This window comes from Oncorhynchus mykiss, chromosome 23, assembly GCF_057628025.1.
Source record: "Oncorhynchus mykiss isolate SJ-2025 chromosome 23, ASM5762802v1, whole genome shotgun sequence".
Lineage (NCBI taxonomy): Eukaryota > Metazoa > Chordata > Actinopteri > Salmoniformes > Salmonidae > Oncorhynchus > Oncorhynchus mykiss.
The window spans coordinates 37,644,533-37,667,424 of NC_143044.1; the positions used below are offsets into that span (position 1 = coordinate 37,644,533).

A 22,892-nucleotide genomic window follows, 5' to 3' on the forward strand; every position below is an offset into this window, starting at 1 on the left:
CCATATCATTTTTGTTTATTTCACGTTAGTTAAAATGACTATTGCTATGGACATGTCAGTGAATTAATCCAGCTAAATTCAAAGAGTGAATATTACATATGAAACGCACAGAATTCATCCCGTGGTCATTTTAGCTACATTAACAAAATATTAGATTAGACATTTCAGGGTTTCACTTGTGGCAGTCATATGGCATATTAGTTAAGAACAGTATATTCTATATACATCTCTGAATTAAAAATTCGAGTAGGATCTATAACATCTCTATTTCTAAAACAACTTTACACGTCCGTTCTATTTTCCTGCAAAGACACGCGACTTTGACAGCTGCGAAATCTGACGTCACCTCTGCTCGACACATCTTTGTCAGTGAACAAAATGGCGACCTACTGTCTTACCGTTGCTCGGCTCCAGGTAAGCGACAGTTTTTCACTAGTTTAATTGAATTTAAACGCCATCGATGTGAGAATTTACTCTTAAATACAAGTGAAAGCACATTGTTTGTGAATCTTATGTATAGATATGATGTTTGTTTGAGAGAGTACGATCAAATTCTTGTCGGCCACTGACCCAGGTCATCGTGTCCTGGGTTACCACGAAGCTCGCTCGCTAGCTAGCTTAGTCAAGGAGCTCAAGTTTGTCATTGACACACAACTATGGCTATTTAAAGACACTTGTATTGTGTACAGTTTGATGAATATGCTCAACTTTAAGATGTTATCGCTCTCTATGTTATTTCAACCGAGGACACGTTTATTGATTGCAAGGTTAACGCAAGGTTAGGATACATAGCAACCACACAGGGCGCTGGCATGCACGACGCAGTCTGGCCAGTGACCAAAACAACACCACTAGAATAGTGTCCCCCATAGAGGTGTCATTGAAACAGTTTGTCATACGAGTCTTAACTGGGTTTTTTTTTTTGCTCTCAAAGCCCAAAGGGAGTGATTGGCCTTATGCTAAACTTCGTCGGCTCTTTTTACGTCTATTTTGATATGTTATGGATATTTAATAGGTGTTTGCTGTTCCTAATATGGTTTCCTCCCCATACCTTTGAGTGACATCACCTCCTTGTCGACACGGAAAGGCAAAATACAATTTCAATGATGTATGTCTCTGCTGTTGTAGTCAGGGTTTTTCATTGAAGGACCCATTTAGGGCTGATTATTGACTAAACATCTGAATTTGCCAGATAATTTTCTGCCTGATATTTTATATTTATCTGTTTCACCTCGAGTTAAAATCATTCTTTATGTGCTCAACAAGAAAATCTTTCTGTTTTTACTGACATTCGTACTATACTTTTTTTCTGTTAATAACTCTGACTTTGCTGATAGCTGCTTTATTGAGGAAAAATGTACTTACTGTGATTTTTGGTAGCCCCACCTAGCTATCATAAGATGAATGCACTAACTGGAAGTCGCTCTGAATAAGCGTGTCTGCCGCCTGCTAAAAGACTAAAATATATTGGACAGTCCCATTCACATACTGCACTCTGTACACACGCTTGTGCATAACTTCCTGTAATAAACCCACTCTTCATGCTTCATTTATTGTCTTGTTGCTGGTGCAGGTGCTCTTTGCCATCCAGGGTGGGCTACAGTACTGCAACCAAAGACTTATCTAAATCTAGGCCCAAATTATTTTGATGTACATGTTGTTGTTTTTTGTTCATGTTGAATTAACTCTGTTGTCAGCTTGCCCTGGGCCAGGGTGTGCGGCGTCTGCATGTGTCTGCAGCCTTCAATGCCAAGGCCAAAGTTTCAATGAGCCGCTTTGAGCCCAGCAACTACGTCAGCTATGAGAAGCTCAATGAGAACGTCAACATTGTGCGCAAAAGGTCAGTTTACCCCTCCACCGTTTACATTAGCATGTGTCCCTGTTTCATTCCATGCTTATAGTGAGATGGCCAACAGGCCAGGGTGCCAGTCTGTTTCTGACTTCATTGTCTTGCCAAGGCAATGATGGGACTGTAACCCAAGTTTTTTTCTGTTCAGTGTCAGCTTTACAATTAAAGCTATTTGTAGCACTTGGCCTTTATATTAACTTAGCACCTTCTCTGCCTTCCTCCCTTCCAGACTCAACCGTCCCCTCACTCTCTCTGAGAAGATAGTCTACGGCCATCTGGATGACCCTGTGGGTCAGGACATCGCCAGGGGGCATACGTACCTACGTCTGCGGCCGGACCGCGTGGCCATGCAGGATGCCACGGCCCAGATGGCCATGCTGCAGTTCATTAGCAGTGGCCTGCCTCGTGTGGCTGTGCCCTCCACTATCCACTGTGATCATCTAATCGAGGCCCAGATCGGCGGAGCCAAGGACCTAGCGAGAGCAAAGGTGAAAGGTCAGGGAAGGCCTGAGCAGGGGATGGATTAAAAAAAATATATATTATTTAACTAGGCAAGTCAGTTAAGAACAAACTCTTATTTACAATGACGGCCTACACCGGCCAAACCCGGATGACGCTGGGCCAATTGTGCTCCGCCCTATGGGACTCCCAATTACGTCCGGTTGTGATACAGCCTGGATTTGAACCAGGGTGTCTGTGGTGACGCCTCTAGCACTGAGATGCAGTGCCTTAGACCGCTGCGTGACTCGGGAGCCCCAGGACAAGGTCGTCAGTCCTGGTGGCTGGATACAGGAATAGGGAATAATGTACCCATAATAATATTTGGCCTTTTCTCTTGGTCCTTAGGACATTAATGCAGAGGTGTATAACTTCCTGGCCAGTGCTGGAGCCAAATATGGAGTGGGATTCTGGAAACCAGGCTCTGGCATCATCCATCAGGTACTGTAACAAGGCTACTCTGAAATGACACTGAAGCCTCATTTCCCTGGTGTTAATTGCTGGCAGTGCACTCACTTGATAATAGATAAGCTGTCTTTATAGAATTAAGTTCCTAAAAATGTTGATATGAATTTCATTACTTATTCACATAAGATATTGCACCTTTTTATAATGAAGAGCAGAGCTATCTGTTTATAGTGGTAAGTGCCATAACTGACTCTTATATCTCACCCATTCAGATAATCCTGGAGAACTATGCCTACCCAGGGGTGTTGCTGATTGGCACAGACTCTCACACACCCAATGGTGGTGGACTGGGCTCCATCTGCATTGGAGTGGGAGGGGCTGATGCTGTTGATGTCATGGCTGGCATCCCCTGGGAGCTCAAATGTCCAAAGGTAAGTGGGATTCCCAGTTTATATTGAACACATTTATTTTTCCCCAGTCCCAGTAATGTAGTACAGTATGATACTACATAAACCTCACTAAACGATGTTCTCCTCCCACTCAGGTGATTGGGGTGAAACTGACAGGCAAGCTGTCAGGGTGGACGTCCCCCAAGGACGTGATCCTGAAGGTGGCTGGGATTCTGACCGTGAAGGGGGGTACTGGAGCCATTGTGGAGTACCACGGACCTGGGGTGGATTCCATCTCCTGCACAGGTCTACTGCACACTGTATTACTGTCATTATCTAACTAGGATGGTGACCAGCTGACCACCGCTGCTCTTTGGTCTAATGTACTTCTGTTTTTCTATTTATGGTGTGAGGAGCACAATCATCAATCGACAGTGTTCACTATCAAGCGACATTGTAGGACATTTTGTGTTTGTAGGAATGCCCATAGAAACCCCCAGCATATTGTGTGTTTTAGGAATGGCCACAATCTGCAACATGGGGGCTGAGATTGGAGCCACCACCTCTGTGTTCCCTTACAACCACCGCATGAAGACCTACCTGGAGAAGACTGGCCGCGGAGGTCAGTCCATGTCATCAAACAAGCCTGTCTGTGTGCGTGATGTGCAAGGATCTGTCAGGTGATGTGCTGAATATGTTTTTGTGAAGTTCTGGGACAGCATCCCAGAAGGCACCCTACATAGTGCACTATAAAGGGAATAGGGTGCCATTTGGGACGCCCCCCCGGAAGGTTTGACATTTCTTTATAAGAGATGCTTGATCCATTTATCCGACCCCGTTGCACTCCCACCCCTCTCAGACATTGCTGCCCTGGCTGACGATTATGCTGACCTGCTGGTTCCAGACCCGGGCTGTGAATATGACTCGATTGTCGAGATCAACCTGGATGAGGTGAATCCCCTCCCCTGCTCTTTCTCTCTCACATACACACACACATACATCCAACCTGACCCGTGCTATCTTTCTCTGTCCTTCCTAGCTGAAGCCCCACATCAACGGGCCCTTCACCCCCGACCTGGCTCACCCCATGGCAGACATTGGGGCCACGGCAGCGAAGAATGGCTGGCCCCTGGAGGTCAAAGTAGGTCAGTGCAGTCTTCAGATCTTTTTGACCTCTCAGCTGGCCACTGCCACTCACTGGCCACTCACCACCATGTGTCTCTGTTCAGACCTTAATATTAATTGGCTATAACTGTGATATTACTATATATACTTTATCTGTCTTTAGCCTTATACACAGATGTATAGCTGTTCTATTCAATATGAGAAAGTAGACATGCAGTGGGTGGCTGCTTAATCTGTCCCCTCCCCTCAGGTCTGATTGGCAGCTGCACCAACTCCAGTTATGAGGACATGGGCCGCTCTGCCTCCGTGGCCAAACAGGCCTTGGACAAAGGGCTGAAGTGCAAGGCCGCATTTACCATCACCCCCGGGTCTGAACAGATCCGCGCCACCATCGAGAGAGACGGATATGTGAGTCCCTGGTACCAGTAGATGGGAAGGGGATATGACCAGGGTTCGAACTGCAGGGGTGTCTGGGGTGCTGATCTCTCCACCCAATAAATCAGGGCAACAGGATAACAGTTGTAAAATATTGTTGACATCCTCCTAAGTATCAAGGATGTTAACATTGGCCCAGCTCTGCTCTCTATTTTAAGGGCATCGCAAGTAGGGGGTTTGTAATTGGAGCTCTGGATGTTGAGTTCCTCAGCAGGAGGATACTGCTGTGTCCTGGGCTCCTCCTGACTGGCCTACTGCTAGCTCCTCCTGACTGGCCTACTGCTAGCTCCTCCTGACTGGCCTACTGCTAGCTCCTCCTGGCTGGCCTACTGCTAGCTCCTCCTGGCTGGCCTACTGCTAGCTCCTCCTGGCTGGCCTACTGCTAGCTCCTCCTGGCTGGCCTACTGCTAGCTCCTCCTGGCTGGCCTACTGCTAGCTCCTCCTGACTGAAGATGTATGTATGTTGTTCTGTAGTCCAAGATCCTCGGTGATGTTGGTGGAATGGTCCTGGCCAACGCCTGTGGACCCTGCATTGGACAGTGGGACAGGTAATAGTCAGTTGACTTACTCATTCATGTTCATTCTGTTGACATTCATTTTGAAGTTGAAAGTCTTCTATTAAAAGTGTCTTAAGATATTGCCTGTGTATCAAATGGCACCCTATTCCATATCTAGAGCAGTGCTTTTGACCATGGCCCAAGGGCTCTGGTCAAAAGTAGTGCACTCTATATGGAGTAGGGTGCTATTTGGACCGTGGTAAGTTGTTGTTTCTGTTCAGGCGTGACGTGAAGAAAGGAGAGAAAAACACCATCGTCACGTCTTACAACAGGAACTTCACCGCTAGGAATGATGCCAACCCAGCCACACACGCCTTCGTCGCCTCCCCTGAGGTACTGTTAAGACTGAATACACAAACACCAGGGTTTCCGTTAAGGAAATGTGGCACTGGACATTTGACTGGCAGCATTTTAATTTAACGGACATTTGAGAAATTTACATTGGGAGCGTAACCTGATTAGGGCATCAATTTATGGTGCTCAGAATGACAGAAATCACATTAAGATTAGGGTTATTCCTCTTAACAGAACATCGAACTCGAGGACGGAAGGGTGTGTGTCCTTCTTACCAAATTCCAATGCGCACTTTTCCTCATGAGTAAAAAATGAGTAAAAAAAGACGACTAATTTTAAAAAAATTTATTTTACCTTTATTTAACCAGGCAAGTCAGTTAAGAACAAATTCTTATTTTCAATGACGGCCTGGGAACAGTGGGTTAACTGCCTGTTCAGGGGCAGAACGACAGATTTGTACCTTGTCAGCTCGGGGGTTTGAACACGCAACCTTCCGGTTACTAGTCCAACGCTCTAACCACTAGGCTACCCTGCCGCCCCAAATGAATTTGAACTGCAAAATCACTAGACTATGTGAATCCCCCATAGTAGAAAAGTTTACCTATTCTATTGGTTAGTTATCATTCTGTGTGAGAAAGAAATAGCTTATTCCAAACACTCTGGGACATTTGTGGGATGATACAGTGCATTCGGAAAGTATTCAGACCCCTTGAATTTTATGTTACAAGAATATAACGAAAGCAAGTTCTCTCTTTGACAGAACGATTCCATATATTTTTTTTTAAATACGCACATATTTGAAAGTCTTCTATTGGGGGATTGCAATTCCTAAAATTGATTAAATTGTTTTTTTCCCTAAAAAATAAATCACATTTACATAAGTATTCAACCCTTTACTCGGTACTTTGTTGAAGCAACTTTGGCAGCTATTACAGCCTCGAGTCTTCTTGGGTATGACGCTACAAGCTTGGCACACCTGTATTTGGGGAGTTTCTCCCAATCTTCTCTGCAGATCCTCTCAAGCTTTCTCAGGTTGGACAGGGAGCGTCGCTGCACAGCTATTTTCAGGTCTCTACAGAGATGTATGATCCGGTTCAAGTCCCGGCTCTGCCTGGGCCACTCAAGGATATTCAGAGATCTGTCCCGAAGCCACTCCTGTGTTATCTTGGCTGTGTACTTCAAATCAAATGTATTTGTCACATACACATGGTTAGCAGATGTTAATGCGAGTGTAGCGAAATGCTTGTGCTTCTAGTTCCGACAATGCAGTAATAACCAACGAGTAATCTAACTAACAATTCCAAAACTACTACCTTATACACACACAAGTGTAAAGGGATGAAGAATATGTACATACAGATATATGAATGAGTGATGGTACAGAGCGGCATAGGCAAGATGCAGTAGATGGTATCGAGTACAGTATATACATATGAGATGAGTATGTAAACAAAGTGGCATAGTTAAAGTGGCTAGTGATACATGTATTACATAAAGATGCAGTAGATGATAGAGTACAGTATATACATATACATATGAGATGAATAATGTAGGGTATGTAAACATTATATTAAGTAGCATTGTTTAAAGTGGCTAGTGATATATTTTACATCAATTCCCATTATTAAAGTGGCTGGAGTTGAGTCAGTGTGTTGGCAGCAGCCACTCAATGTTAGTGGTGGCTGTTTAACAGTCTGATGGCCTTGAGATAGAAGCTGTTTTTCAGTCTCTTGGTCCCAGCTTTGATGCACCTGTACTGACCTCGCCTTCTGGATGATAGCGGGGTGAACAGGCAGTGGCTCAGGTGGTTGTTGTCCTTGATGATCTTTATGGCCTTCCTGTGACATCGGGTGGTGTAGGTGTCCTGGAGGGCAGGTAGTTTGCCCCCGGTGATGCGTTGTGCAGACCTCACTACCCTCTGGAGAGCTTTACGGTTGTGGGCGGAGCAGTTGCCGTACCAGGCGGTGATGCAGCCCGACAGGGTGCTCTCGATTGTGCATCTGTAGAAGTTTGTGAGTGCTTTTGGTGACAAGACAAATTTCTTCAGCCTCCTGAGGTTGAAGAGGCGCTGCTGCGCCTTCTTCACAATGCTGTCTGTGTGGGTGGACCAATTCAGTTTGTCTGTGATGTGTACGCCGAGGAACTTAAAACTTACTACCCTCTCCACTACTGTCCCATCAATGTGGATAGGGGGGTGTTCCCTCTGCTGTTTCCTGAAGTCCACAATCATCTCCTTAGTTTTGTTGACGTTGAGTGTGAGGTTATTTTCCTGACACCACACTCCGAGGGCCCTCAGCTCCTCCCTGTAGGCCGTCTCGTCCCCTACTTAGGGACGTTGTCCTGTTGGAAGGTGAACCTTCGCCCCAGTATGAGGTCCTGAGTGCTTTGGAGCAGGTTTTCATCAAGGATCTCTCTGTACTTTGCTTCGTTCATCTTTCACTTGATCCTGACTAGTCTCCCATTCCCTGCCGCTGAAAAACATCCCCACAGCATGATGCTGCCACCACTGTGCTTCACTGCAGGGATGGTGCCAGGTTTCCTCCAGAAGGTTCTCCCATCTCCACAGAGGAATTCAGGAGCTCTGTCAGAATGACCATAAAGTTCTTGGTCACCTCCCTGACCAAGGCCATTCTCCCCTGTTTGCTCAGTTTGGCCGGGCGGCCAGCTCGTGGTTCCAAACTTCTTCCATTTAATAATGATGGAGGCCATTGTGCTCTTGGACCTTCAATGCTGCAAAAATGTTTTGGTGCCCATCCCCAGATCTGTGTCTTGACACAATCCTGTCTCGGAGCTCTCCGGACAATTCCTGTAGAGCCTTATATAGACAGGTGTGTGCCTTTTTCCAAATCATGTCCAATCAATTGAATTTACCACAAGTGGACTCCAATCAAGGATGATCAATGTAAACAGGATGCACCTGTGCTCAAAAAAGTAACCTATTTTTGCTTTGTCATTATGGGGTATTGTGTGTAGAGTGAGGACTTTTATTTAATCCAACATTTGGAAAAGGGAAGGGGTCTGAAATACTTCCCGAATGCACTGTGTTTTCAAAATGCCTACGGTCTCCAGCTCATTGCAAAGTGGTGTGAAGCTGAAGCCTGCCTACCTATATGCACTTGAATGGCGACTGGGAAGCATGCTTCAATTACCAGTTGATAAATAAAAAACAGGTGATTTGCAATTAGAATTGTTATGCAATGATTGGACTTCAACTGTATTTTAACACACTCACTCACTCACACTGAACCTCTGTATCAGCAAAACATTTACATAATGTACTGACAATTCATATTAAAAAAATAATCACTCTAAAATGGTTAAATATCACCCCCCCCCCCCCAAACACAACAGCAGAAGGAAATGAGCTGTTTGAGAAGCTGTAGCTGTCTGACAGATTTTCCACTCATAGGCTCTATCTTCCTCGACTTCGGCGATGTCATCTACAAAATAGCTTCCAACATTCTACTCAGACTGCATCCAGTTTGCTATCACAGTGCCATCCGTTTTGTTACCAAATCACCTTATACCACCCACCACTGTGACCTGTATGCTCTAGTCAGCTGGCCCTCGCTACATATTTGTCGCCAGACCCACTGGCTCCAGGTCATCTATACGTCTATGTTAGGTAAAGCTCCGCCTTATCTCAGTTCACTGGTCACGATAACAACACCCACCCATAGCACATGTTCCAGCAGGTATATCTCATTGATCATCCTCAAAGCCAACACCTCATTTGGTCTCCTTTCCTTCCAGTTCTCTGCTGCCAGTGACTGGAACAAATTGCAAAAATTGCTGAAGTTGGAGACTTTCATTTCCCTCACCAACTTTAAACATCAACTATCTGAGCAGCTAACCAACCGCTGCAGCTGTACATAGTCCATCTGTAAATAGCCCACCCAATCTACCTACCTCATCCCCATACTGTTTTTTTAAATTGTATTTACTTCTCTGCTCTTTTGCACACCAGTATCTCTACTTACACATCATCATCTGCTAATTTATCGCTCCAGTGTTAATCTGCTAAATTGTAATTATTCGCTCCAATGGCCTATTTATTGCCTACCACCTCATGCCTTTTGCACACACTGTATATAGACTTTCTTTTTTCTGCTGTGTCATTTGACTTGTTTATTGTGTCATTGACTGTACGCTTGTTTATTCCATGTATAAATCTGTGTTGTTGTCTGTCACACTGTTTTGCTTTATCTTGGCCAGGTCGCAGTTGTAAATGAGAACTTGTTCTCAACTAGCCTACCTGGTTAAATAAAGGTGAAATAAAAAATCTATCTTTATGCTGTGCGCGTGTGATAAACACAACCACTAACAAAAATAGACACGAGCCAATTTAATTCCACAAAATCATGCAACCTATAGATCGATAAGCATTACATGTTATATGTATTTCCATCAATGAATAGGCTAAAAAGCATTATTTTGTAATGTGTTTCTTTTTTTTCTGGCCGGCGCCAGTTAGGGCCGTTGTCCTGTTGTATTTATCTGTTTTTTTTATTACCAGCTAATAGATACCTTGACACACACACACACACACACACACTGCTTCTTTGCTGATTCGCCTTCATACTGTTCTCACTCACTCCCATGATAGATATTGTACACTTGCTCTCACCGGTAAACACTACACACCACCAACTACTTTGTCCTCTCCTCCTCCAGATCGTCACAGCCCTGGCAATAGCAGGAACCCTGGATTTCAACCCCGAGGTTGACTACCTCACTGCCGCCAACGGAGAGAAGTTCAAGCTGGAGCCTCCCAGCGCAGACGAGCTGCCCAAGTTGGACTTTGACCCTGGTCAGGACACCTACCAGCACCCCCCTGCAGAGGGTGGATCCAAGCTGAGGGTGGACGTCAGCCCCACTAGCACCCGGCTGCAGCTGCTGGAGCCCTTTGACAAGTGGGCAGGCGGAGATCTGGAGGACCTACAAGTCCTCATCAAGGTCAGGGGTCAAAGGGGGAAAACTAGGGTCTGTTCAGGAGGGTGCAAAGTTGCATATCTTTCTGATTTAAAAATATATTTCTGGTCAAACTTACTCTTTCTTGCATCCCCCCATGCTCGCTCTCTCTGTCCATCCAGGTGAAGGGGAAGTGCACCACAGACCACATCAGTGCTGCCGGCCCCTGGCTAAAGTTCCGTGGTCACCTTGACAACATCTCTAACAACATGCTGATCGGAGCAGTCAACATAGAGAACGACGGCATCAACAAGATCAAGAACCAGCTGACGGGAGAGTATGGCGGTGTTCCCGACGTCGCCCGCCATTACAAGGTTAGCTCTCCGGATGATGAACCTTGACCCCTGGCTCAAACAACATCCTCACTTGAGATTAAAAGTGTACCCTCGGGGGCCTTCCAGGTGGCACAGTGATTAAGGGCGCTGTACTGCAGCGCCAGCTGTGTAACTGTCCGCAACCGGGAGGTCTGTGGGGCGACGCACAATTGACCTAGCGTCGTCCGGGTTAAGGAGGGCTTGTCTCATCGCGCACCAGCAAATCCTGTGGCGGGCCGGGCACAATGCGTGCTAACCAAGGTTGCCAGGTGCACGGTGTTTCCTCCGACACATTGGTGCGGCTGGCTTCCGGGTTGGATGCACGCTGTGTTAAGAAGCAGTGTGGCTTGGTTGGGTTGTGTATCGGAGGACGCATGACTTTCAACCTTCAACCCCGTATGGGAGTTGTAATGATGAGACAAGATAGTAGCTACTAAAACAATACCACGAAAAAGGGGTAAAATTGAAAATAAAATTAAAAAGTGTACCCTCCTGAGTGACGCAGTGGTGTAAGGCACATCGCAGTGTGCCATTAGAGATCCTGGTTCGAGTCCAAGCTCTGTCGCGACCGGGAGACCCATGGCCTAGCATCGTCCGGGTTAAGGGAGGGTTTGGCTTGTCCCATCGCGCTCTAGCGACTCCTGTGGCGGGCGCATGCACGCTGACACGGTCAACAGGTGTATTGTGTTTCCTCCAGGTTAAGCGGGCATTGTGTCAAAAAGTAGTGCGGATGCATGGAGGATGCATGGCTCTCGACCTTTGCAACTCCCGTACGGACTCGGAAGAGGCAGCGATGGGACAAGACTGTAACTACCAATTTAGCCCTTTCGAGGTATCCAAATGTTTTGATTTAAATTTCCCTTTTGAAAGTATGCGGTGCGCTTTTTATAGATACAGAATACCCATAAACATTTGGCCATCAGTGTAGGAAATAGCAATGAGTGACTTTCATCCTCCTGTTGTTTGTTTCATGTTAATTCATTCTGTGTTTCCGCTCCTTAGCTGATTATAAATCCATAATAATACATATATTATCACCTAATGTTGTGTTAGATCTTTTTATCAACTTAAGTTCTTGTGAACATTACAAGTTTTGAACTTCTATTTATGGCCTGTAGGCCTAATTAACCTGAGCTCATACAACTTGTTTTTGAGTAAAAAAAAAAGTGTAATTTATGGATTATTTTGACTATAACAAATACTCAGATTAAATATATTGTGCTATTTATCACAGACTGTTTTGTGTCAAAGTTTAACAAGGATTCTCTCCTCACCAGTGTCATGATCAAAGATATGCTCAAGAGCCTCGCATACAGTATATCGTTTGGTCATTGTGCTGCCACAGAATGAATTGTGAGCAAGGCCTTAAAATCTTTATATACCTGAGCTGCGACAAAAGTTCTATATAAAACTATGTTGCAATTATTTGTGAGAATGCCAACGTGTGGTTCCCGTGGGGGAAAGATTCAATTGGGGAAAGGTTCCCGTGGGGGTTGCCATGGAAACCAATATATTTAATCTGAGTGTGTGTGTGTGCTCAAACACACATGCATGTGGGGGTCTGGGAGAGGAAGTGTGTCCATCTGATGAATGGGCATGTGCCTGAACTCAATTTTATTCACTAAATGTAGTCTCACCCATTGATTTCTTATGACTGGTCATTTTTGACCAGGAACACCACAGGTGTACAAAAGTTGAATCATTTTAAAAACTTTTTTAAAATGAAAATCCTAAATTTAGTGTGTTCAGATGCCCTGCGTGAACAAAGTCATGGAACCTTATGGCAATCAGATGAATTGAACTACATTTTTCAGAGAGAACTTCGGTCCAATTTGACCGGAACACAACAGGAGGGTTAATAGTTTCCCTGATGTGTTTGATCTCTCCCAGGCCAACGGTCTGTCGTGGGTGGTTGTGGGAGATGACAACTACGGTGAGGGATCCAGCCGAGAGCATGCCGCCCTGGAGCCCAGACACCTGGGAGGAAGATGCATTATCGTCAAAAGTTTCGCCAGGATCCACGGTAACATTAAGCACAGGCCAAAAGGGACCGTGGGTGTTGTGTATGTGTGCACGTCTTTAGAACATTGCAACTACACTGCTCAAAAAAATAAAGGGAACACTAAAATAACACATCCTAGATCTGAATGAATGAAATATTCTTATTAAATACTTTTTTCTTTACTTAGTTGAATGTGCTGACAACAAAATCACACACAAATGATCAATGGAAATCACATTTATCAACCCATGGAGGTCTGGATTTGGAGTCACACTCAACATTAAAGTGGAAAACCACACTACAGGCTGATCCAACTTTGATGTAATGTCCTTAAAACAAGTCAAAATGAGGCTCAGTAGTGTGTGTGGCCTCCACGTGCCTGTATGACCTCCCTACAACGCCTGGGCATGCTCCTGATGAGGTGGCGGATGGTCTCCTGAGGGATCTCCTCCCAGACCTGGACTAAAGCATCCGCCAACTCCTGGACAGTGTGGTGCAACGTGGCGTTGGTGGATGGAGCGAGACATGATGTCCCAGATGTGCTCAATTGGATTCAGGTCTGGGGAACGGGCAGGCCAGTCCATAGCATCAATGCCTTCCTCTTGCAGGAACTGCTGACACACTCCAGCCACATGAGGTCTAGCATTGTCTTGCATTAGGAGGAACCCAGGGCCAACCGCACCAGCATATGGTCTCACAAGGGGTCTGAGGATCTCATCTCGGTACCTAATGGCAGTCAGGCTACCTCTGGCGAGCACATGGAGGGCTGTCAAAAAAATAAAGGGAACACTAAAATAACACATCCTAGATCTGAATGAATGAAATATTCTTATTAAATACTTTTTTCTTTACTTAGTTGAATGTGCTGACAACAAAATCACACACAAATGATCAATGGAAATCACATTTATTAACCCATGGAGGTCTGGATTTGGAGTCACACTCCAAATCAAAGTGGAAAACCACACTACAGGCTGATCCAAATTTGATGTAATGTCCTTAAAACAAGTCAAAATGAGGCTCAGTAGTGTGTGTGGCCTCCACGTGCCTGTATCAAATCAAAATAAAATCAAATGTATTTATATAGCCCTTCGTACATCAGCTGATATCTCAAAGTGCTGTACAGAACCCAGCCTAAAACCCCAAACAGCAAGCAATGCAGGTGTAGAAGCACGGTGGCTAGGAAAAACTCCCTAGAAAGGCCAAAACCTAGGAAGAAACCTAGAGAGGAACCAGGCTATGTGGGGTGGCCAGTCCTCTTCTGGCTGTGCCGGGTGGAGATTATAACAGAACATGGCCAAGATGTTCAAATGTTCATAAATGACCAGCATGGTCCAATAATAATAATAAGGCAGAACAGTTGAAACTGGAGCAGCAGCAGACTGGGGACAGCAAGGAGTCATCATGTCAGGTAGTCCTGAGGCATGGTCCTAGGGCTCAGGTCATCCGAGAGAGAGAGAGAGAAAGAAAGAGAATTAGAGAGAGCACACTTAAATTCACACAGGACACCGAATAGGACAGGAGAAGTACTCCAGATATAACAAAGTGACCCTAGCCCCCTGACACATAAACTACTGCAGCATAAATACTGGAGGCTGAGACAGGAGGGGTCAGGAGACACTGTGGCCCCATCCGAGGACACCCCCGGACAGGGCCAAACAGGAAGGATATAACCTCCCCACTTTGCCAAAGCACAGCCCCCACACCACTAGAGGGATATCTTCATCCACCAACTTACCATCCTGAGACAAGGCTGAGTATAGCCCACAAATATTTCCGCCACGGCACAACCCAAGGAGGGGGCGCCAACCCAGACAAGACGATCACATCAGTGACTCAACCCACTCAGGTGACGCACCCCTCCCAGGGACGGTATGAGAGAGCCCCAGTAAGCCAGTGACTCAGCCCCTGTAATAGGGTTAGAGGCAGAGAATCCCAGTGGAAAGAGGGGAACCGGCCAGGCAGAGACAGCAAGGGCGGTTCGTTGCTCCAGAGCCTTTCCGTTCACCTTCCCACTCCTGGGCCAGACTACACTCAATCATATGACCCACTGAAGAGATGAGTCTTCAGTAAAGACTTAAAGGTTGAGACCGAGTTTGATTCTCTGACATGGGTAGGCAGACCGTTCCATAAAAATGGAGCTCTATAGGAGAAAGCCCTGCCTCCAGCTGTTTGCTTAGATATTCTAGGGAATTAGGAGGCCTGCGTCTTGTGACCGTAGCGTACGTGTAGGTTTGTACGGCAGGACCAAATCAGAGAGATAGGTAGGAGCAAGCCCATGTAATGCTTTGTAGGTTAGAAGTAAAACCTTGAAATCAGCCCTTGCTTTGACAGGAAGCCAGTGTAGGGAGGCTAGTACTGGAGTAATATGATCACATTTTTTGGTTCTAGTCAGGATTCTAGCAGCCGTATTTAGCACTAACTGAAGTTTATTTAGTGCTTTATCCGGGTAGCCGGAAAGTAGAGCATTGCAGTAGTCTCTGTTTCTTGGGACCTAGAACAAGCATCTCTGTTTTGTCCGAGTTTAAAAGTAGAAAGTTTGCAGCCATCCACTTCCTTATGTCTGAAACACATGCTTCTAGCGAGGGCAATTTTGGGGCTTCACCATGTTTCATTGAAATGTACAGCTGTGTGTCATCCACATAGCAGTGAAAGTTAACACTATGTTTTCGAATGACATCCCCATGAGGTAAAATATATAGTGAAAACAATAGTGGTCCTAAAACGGAACCTTGAGGAACATAGGAATTTACAGTTGATTTGTCAGAGGACAAACCATTCAGAGACAAACTGATATCTTTCCGACAGATAAGATCTAAACCAGGCCAGAACTTGTCCGTGTAGACCAATTTGGGATTCCAATCTCTCCAAAAGAATGTGGTGATCGATGGTATCAAAAGCAGCACTAAGGTCTAGGAGCACGAGGACAGATGCAGAGCCTCGGTCTGATGCCATTAAAAGGTAATTTACCACCTTCACAAGTGCCGTCTCAGTGCTATGATGGGGTCTAAAACCAGACTGAAGCATTTCGTATACATTGTTTGTCTTCAGGAAGGCAGTGAGTTGCTGCGCAACAGCCTTTTCTAAAATTTGAGAGGAATGGAAGATTCGATATAGGCCGATTAGTTTTTTATATTTTCTGGGTCAAGGTTTGGCTTTTTCAAGAGAGGCTTTATTACTGCCACTTTTAGTGAGTTTGGTACACATCCGGTGGATATTGAGCCGTTTATTATGTTCAACATAGAAGGGCCAAGCACAGGAAGCAGCTCTTTCAGTAGTTTAGTTGGAATAGGGTCCAGTATGCAGCTTGAAGGTTTAAAGGCCCTGATTATTTTCATCATTGTGTCAAGAGATATAGTACTAAAACACTTGAGCGTCTCTCTTGATCCTAGGTCCTGGCAGAGTTGTGCAGACTCAGGACAACTGAGCTTTGAAGGAATACGCAGATTTAAAGAGGAGTCCGTAATTTGCTTTCTAATAATCATGATCTTTTCCTCAAAGAAGTTCATGAATTGATCACTGCTAAAGTGAAAGCCATCCTCTCTTGGGGAATGCTGCTTTTTAGTTAGCTTTGCGACAGTACCAAAAAGGAATTTCGGATTGTTCTTATTTTCCTCAATTAAGTTAGAAAAATAGGATGATCGAGCCACTCCACTGTATGACCTCCCTACAATGCATGGGCATGCTCCTCATGAGGTGGCGGATGGTCTCCTGAGGGATCTCCTCCCAGACCTGGACTAAAGCATCCGCCGTTGGTGGATGGAGCGAGACATGAAGTCCCAGATGTGCTCAATTGGATTCAGGTCTGGGGAACGGGCGGGCCAGTCCATAGCTACAATGACTTCCTCTTGCAGGAACTGCTGACACACTCCAGCCACATGAGGTCTGGCATTGTCTTGCATTAGGAGGAACCCAGGGCCAACCGCACCAGCAAATGGTCTCACAAGGGGTCTGAGGATCTCATCTCGGATCTCATGGCAGTCAGGCTACCTCTGGCGAGCACACGGAGGGCTGTGCGGCCCCCCAAAGAAATGCCACCCCACACCATGACAGACCCACCACAAAACCGGTCATGCTGGAGGATGTTGCAGGCAGCAGAACGTTCTCCACGGCGTCTCCAGACTCTGTCACGTCTGTCACGTGCTCAGTGTGAACCTGCTTTCATCGGTGAAGAGCACAGGGCGCCAGTGGCGAATTTGCCAATCTTGGTGTTCTCTGGCAAATGCCAAACGTCCTGCACGGTGTTGGGCTGTAAGCACAACCCCCACCTGTGGATGTCGGGCCCTCATACCACCCTCATGGAGTCTGTTTCTGACCATTTGAGCAGACGCATGCACATTTGTGGCCTGCTGGAGGTCATTTTGCAGGGCTCTGGCAGTGCTCCTCCTTGCACAAAGGCGGAGTTAGCGGTCCTGCTGCTGGGTTGTTGCCCTCCTACGGCCTCCTCCACATCTCCTGATGTACTGGCCTGTCTCCTGGTAGCGCCTCCATGCTCTGGACACTACGCTGACAGACACAGCAAACCTTCTTGCCACAGCTCGTATTGATGTGCCATCCTGGATGAGCTGCACTACCTGAGCCACTTGTGTGGGTTGTAGACTCCGTCTCATGCTACCACTAAAGTGAAAGCACCGCCAGCATTCAAAAGTGACCAAAACATCAGCCAGGAAGCATAGGAACTGAGAAGTGGTCTGTGGTCACCACCTGCAGAACCACTCCTTTATTGGGGGTGTCTTGCTAATTGCCTATAATTTGCACAACAGCATGTGAAATTTGTCAATCAGTGTTGCTTCCTAAGTGGACAGTTTGATTTCACAGAAGTGTGATTGACTTGGAGTTACATTGTGTTGTTTAAGTGTTCCCTTTTTTTGAGCAGTGTACATTGCTTCCTTCCCAACATCCACCCAAATACAGGGATGCAAAGTCATTGCTTTTTGGCGATATTCACCGGTTTGATCTCAAAATAGACCATCCAAGTGAATCGTGTAGATCTGAAGGGGAGGGGGCGTGTCTCATATCGAAATCATTGACTGAGCCTCTGGGCTCGGCACAGAAAGTTAGATGTATGGAACATTAATTGTACCGTTTATCATAACATGCTACTTTCTGAAGTAATGCCTGTTTATTTGCACCTACAGTACCAGTCAAAAGTTTGGACACACCTACTCATTCAAGGATTTTTCTTTATTTTTACTATTTTTTACATTGTATAATAGGAGTGAAGACAGCAAAACTGAAATAACACGTGGAAGCATGTAGTAACCAAAAAAGTATTAAACCAATCAAAATATGAGTTTCTTCAAAGTAGCACCCTTTGCCTTGATGACAGCTTTGCACACTCTTGGCATTTTCTCAACCAGCTTCATGAGGAATGCTTTTCCAACTCTCTTGAAGGAGTTCCCACATATGCTGAGCACTTTTTGCCTGCTTTTCCTTCACTCTGCGGTCCAAATCATCCCAAACCATCTCAATTGGGTTGAGGTCAGGTGATTGGAGTCCAGGTCATCTGATGCAGTGCCATCACACTCCTTGGTCAAATAGCCCGTACACAGGTGTTTTGGGACATTGTCCTGTTGAAAAACAAATGATAGTCGCTACAGAATGCTGGTTAAATGTGCCTTGAATTCTAAATTAGAGACAGTAAAGCCCCATCACACCTCCTCCTCCATGCTTCACAGTGGGAACAGTTCACCACTGTTCACCTACTCACAAAGACACGGCGGTTGGAACCAAAAATCTCTAATTTGGACTCACCAGACCAAAGGACAGCTTTCCACTTGGCCCAAGCAAGTTTCGTGGTATCTAATTGTTGTAGTAGCTACTATCTTGTCTCATCGCTACAACTCCCGTACGGGCTCGGGAGAGACGAAGGTTGAAAGTCATGCGTCCTCCGATACACAACCCACTGCTTCTTAACACAGCTCTGATGCATTTATTTGGGTTGCAATTTCTGAGACTAGTAACTCTGATGAACTTATCCTCTGCTACAGAGATAACTCCGGGTCTTCCTTTCCTGTGGTGGTACTCATGATAGCCAGTTTCCTCATAGAACTTGATGGTTTTTGTGACTGCACTTGAAGAAACTTTCAAAGTTCTTGACATTTTCCAGATTGACTGACCTTCGCTTATTTGAGCTGTTTGCTTATTTGAGCTGTTCTTGCCATAATATGGACTTGGTCTTTTACCAAATAGGGCTATCTTCTGTATACCACCCTTTACCTTGTCACAACACAACTGATTGTCTCAAACCATCAAGAAGGAAAGAAATTCCACAAATTCACTTTTAACAAGGCACACCTGTAAATTGAAATGCATTCTGGTTGAGCGACTGCCTAGAGTGTGCAAAGCTGTCATCAAGTCAAAGGGTGGCTAATCTGAAGAATATTAAATATATTTTGATTTGCTTAACACTTTTGGTTACTATGTGATTCCATATGTGATATTTCATAGTTGTGATGTCTTCACTATTATTCTAAAATGTATACAATAGTAAAAATAAAGAAACCCTTGAATGAGTCGGTGTGTCCAAACTTTTGACTGGTACCGTATGATGTGTAAGCAGTTGGTATGCCTAAAAAGTCATTTCTAACGGCTTTTCCAGAACCTTCTCAATTAAACGTTGACTACAAAGTAGGCCTACCTGGCAGAATGATATCATTATGAATCTGGTGGGCTTTTGTTTTGTAGACTCTCCCATCCCCAGATCTCAAAATGTCTCCCTTTGTGGTTTAAACATTGTTGTGGACTTAGAACATCCAATTTAGTTTTTCTACCTTTTTTTTGTTTTGTTTTGAAAACCTGAAGGAGAAAAAACTAATTTGGCAACAAAGATTTTATAGTTCCCTATGTCATCCTGTTGGTGGAGACATAATTTCATGTCATGATAAACCTTTAAGCGCCTAGGCCTCCTGAGTGGCACAGTGGTCGAAGGCACTATCGCAGTGCTAGCTGTGCCACTAGAGATCCTGGATCGAGTCTAGGCTCTGTTGCAAACAGCCGCGACCAGGAGATCCATGGCGCGACTCTCAATTGGCCCAGCATTGTCCAGGTTAGGGGAGGGTTTGGCATGCAGGGATGTCCTTGTCCCATCGTGCACTAGCGACTCCTGTGGCGTGCCGGGCGCAGTGCACACTGACATGGTCACCAGGTGTACGGTGTTTCCTCCGTCACATTGGTGTGGCTGGCTTCTGGATTAAGCGGGCATTGTGTTAAAAAGCTGTGCGGCTGGTGTCCGGGTTAAGCGGGCATTGTGTCAAAACGCAGTGCGGGCTGGCTGGGTTGTGTTTTGGAGGACACACGGCTCTCGACCTTCGCCTCTCCCGAGTCCGTACGGGAGTTGCAGCGATGGGACAGGACTGTAACTACCAATTGGGGAGCAAAAGGGGGTAATGTACAAATATATAAAAAAATATTTAAACTTAAGCGCTGATTTCCCCCCCCCCCCCCCCCCCCCATGACACAATTTTTCTGTCTTGTGAGTTGGAAAGTTAGGAGTATTCAGATTAACAAATGCATAATACACACGTAATTATTCTCTGAAATGGATTTTCTTGCACTTCACAATGAATTTGTGTTTCTGTACTGGGGAAAAAGTTTAATTTTGGGGGGGATCCTCACCAGTTTGCTTTCCTGAAGCTAACCTTTTTTTCTTTCTTCTATCTGCAGAGACTAATCTGAAGAAACAGGGTATGCTGCCCCTGACCTTCCAGATCCCTGCTGACTACGACAAGATCCGACCAGACGACAAGATCTCCATCAAAGGACTCGCAAACTTCACCCCAGGAAAAGTGAGTGGTGTAAATGCCAATCTGTAGGCTTTAGTTTCATGATCACATCTGATTTAACTAATCATGGTCTAAATTAGACAAGATCCGAACCAGCCAGCTCCAGTGTCCAGTGTTTAGGCTTGAAGTTTGTTTCCAGATAAGGTTCACCATGTATGTCTGTCTAACTTTGTGTTGCTGCCCCCTCCAGCCCCTGTCTGCAGTAGTGAAGCACAGTGACGGCAGCAAAGATGACTTCCAGCTGAACCACACCTTCAACGAGACACAGATCGAGTGGTTCCAGGCTGGCTCCGCCCTCAACAGGATGAAGGAACTCCAGTAACTGGAGAGGGAGATCTACAGATACAGGGGGAGGCGTGGAGAAGATGGGGGACACTGGTTAGGCAGAGATGGGGGCAGGTTTTCAGTGTTTAAACACATGGGATGTGTTTCAATCTTGAACGGCTTCCTTTCCTCCTCTCCTTATGTTCGTTACCCTGATCTGAAGGTACATTTTAATGACTATCTGCTCCATTTAACCAATCAGTGATAAGTAGGGAAAGGAGGAGAGGAAACTATTTAAAGAGTATTGAGACTTGGCCATGGTAAAGAATAAAAGCCACACCCCCTCAGATTATATGAAGCTTCCGGTCCAGTCCAATCATCAACCACTGCATGTGTCATCCACTGCCCACACCGTAGAGTCCAACAACTTCTCATATGTAAGAGACATGTTTAACCTCGCAGTACAGACGACAGGAGTGCGTAGACACAGACCAGTACTACTGTACAGTTTAAGGTAGTGTGAATTGCTGTAGTAGACTCAGATACTGTATGCAAAGGAAGGCTTACTGCTTTTGAGACACACCAACACGTTCTTCTTTGAGTGGAACGGTAACCTAACACACTGCCAACTGCAGCTCCTCCAGTTATCACAGCTGTTCAAACAGTCCATCCAAACTGTAGTCGCTCACCTGGTCTCTGAGTCTAACGCTGTATCTGTCACAGGCTGCATGAGATATCTGCTTTAGTGATTGTGTGATGGAGTGTTTGCTTTGTCCTTTCAGCTCCATCCACACCCTGTAAGCTGCTGTTCATTTTCTTGTAGTCTCACAGACTAGAATACACAGAGACTGGTTAACACACAGCAAACGGACATCTGTGTATGTATGTGTTGTCTATATATTAATTAGTGTGTATGCGTTAACTCTTCGTAACAACAGCCAATCTCCATAACACCCCTGTGCTTTTGGATCTTACTGAATATTACCACACTGGTCAAAGCTTCCAATATTTTAGAGTGATTACTTATGTATTTTTCCTCTAAAAGCTTGGATGTGCATTAAAGTGGTGTTTTGCTCGTTTTGTATTTCGGTCTCCTCTGGAGAAACGTTATTTGGACTACCAGACTCTTTCCTGCTGTCCTGTGTATTTGAGTGCCTTTTCTTTTTTTCTTTTTTTTTGGGGGGGTGCAGAGTTTGTCCTGGTCAGGGAATAACTCCTGGCCCTTATGTGTTTTTCATTGTGTCTTTATCACAGAAGTGAACCCCTGTGTCAAAGCTAGATACTGCTGGACCAGTAGTTCCCAACCAGGGGTACTCCAGGCAGAGAGAGATTCAGTTGGTGGTACAGTAACCGAAAAAGGTTAGAAACCACTGCACAACTCCCATTGCTTGGCAGTGAATGGGAACTCTCTCAAACACACTAGCTAACTCTGCCTAGAAACATTTCAACAATGAATTATGAATTTCTGTCAAGTTATTAACCACATTGAAACATTGACTCCAACAGCATTAAAATTGTGACCAAGGGCAGCAACTTTCTGAGTCTGTTGTGGTGTGTTCTGCTTTGTAATAATCTCCATTGTATACCATCACCACTCCCCTCCTGTCTACAGTATTGAACGTGTCTGGATCATGTATATTTAAATATTTTTGGTTTTCCTGTTTTTTTTCTCTGATGTTGAATAAATGAGTGTTATTCAGTCACGGTGGGTTGTAAAATAAACTGACATTTCAATGAATATAGACCACTGCTTCTGTGGGTTAAGTTGTGTTGTCTGGAGTTTTCCTTTGTTCATTTGTGTGTGTGTAACGGATGTGAAACGGCTAGCTTAGTTAGCGTGGGCGCTAAATAGCGTTTCAATCAGTGACGTCACTTGCTCTGAGACCTTGAAGTAGTAGTTCCCCTTGCAGTGCAAGGGCCGCGGCTTTTGTGGAGCGATGGGTAACGATGCTTCGAGGGTGACTGTTGATATGTGCAGAAGGTCCCTGGTTCGCACCCGGGT

At 45.3% G+C, this 22,892-nt stretch overlaps 1 protein-coding gene across 1 annotated transcript; it reads left to right on the plus strand.

The window, feature by feature from the left end:
- Nucleotides 1-283: 283 nt before the first annotated feature.
- Nucleotides 284-22,632, plus strand: LOC110502871 (aconitate hydratase, mitochondrial). Its single transcript, XM_021581214.3, has 17 exons — nucleotides 284-414; nucleotides 1,698-1,840; nucleotides 2,079-2,337; nucleotides 2,696-2,788; nucleotides 3,028-3,186; nucleotides 3,300-3,450; nucleotides 3,662-3,766; nucleotides 4,004-4,095; nucleotides 4,184-4,289; nucleotides 4,520-4,677; nucleotides 5,179-5,252; nucleotides 5,483-5,594; nucleotides 10,230-10,511; nucleotides 10,649-10,840; nucleotides 12,731-12,863; nucleotides 20,508-20,629; nucleotides 20,817-22,632. Exons 1-17 carry the CDS (start codon nucleotides 379-381, stop codon nucleotides 20,946-20,948), a joined length of 2,349 nt encoding a protein of 782 aa, XP_021436889.1. The 5' UTR covers nucleotides 284-378; the 3' UTR covers nucleotides 20,949-22,632.
- The last annotated feature ends 260 nt before the right edge of the window (nucleotides 22,633-22,892 follow it).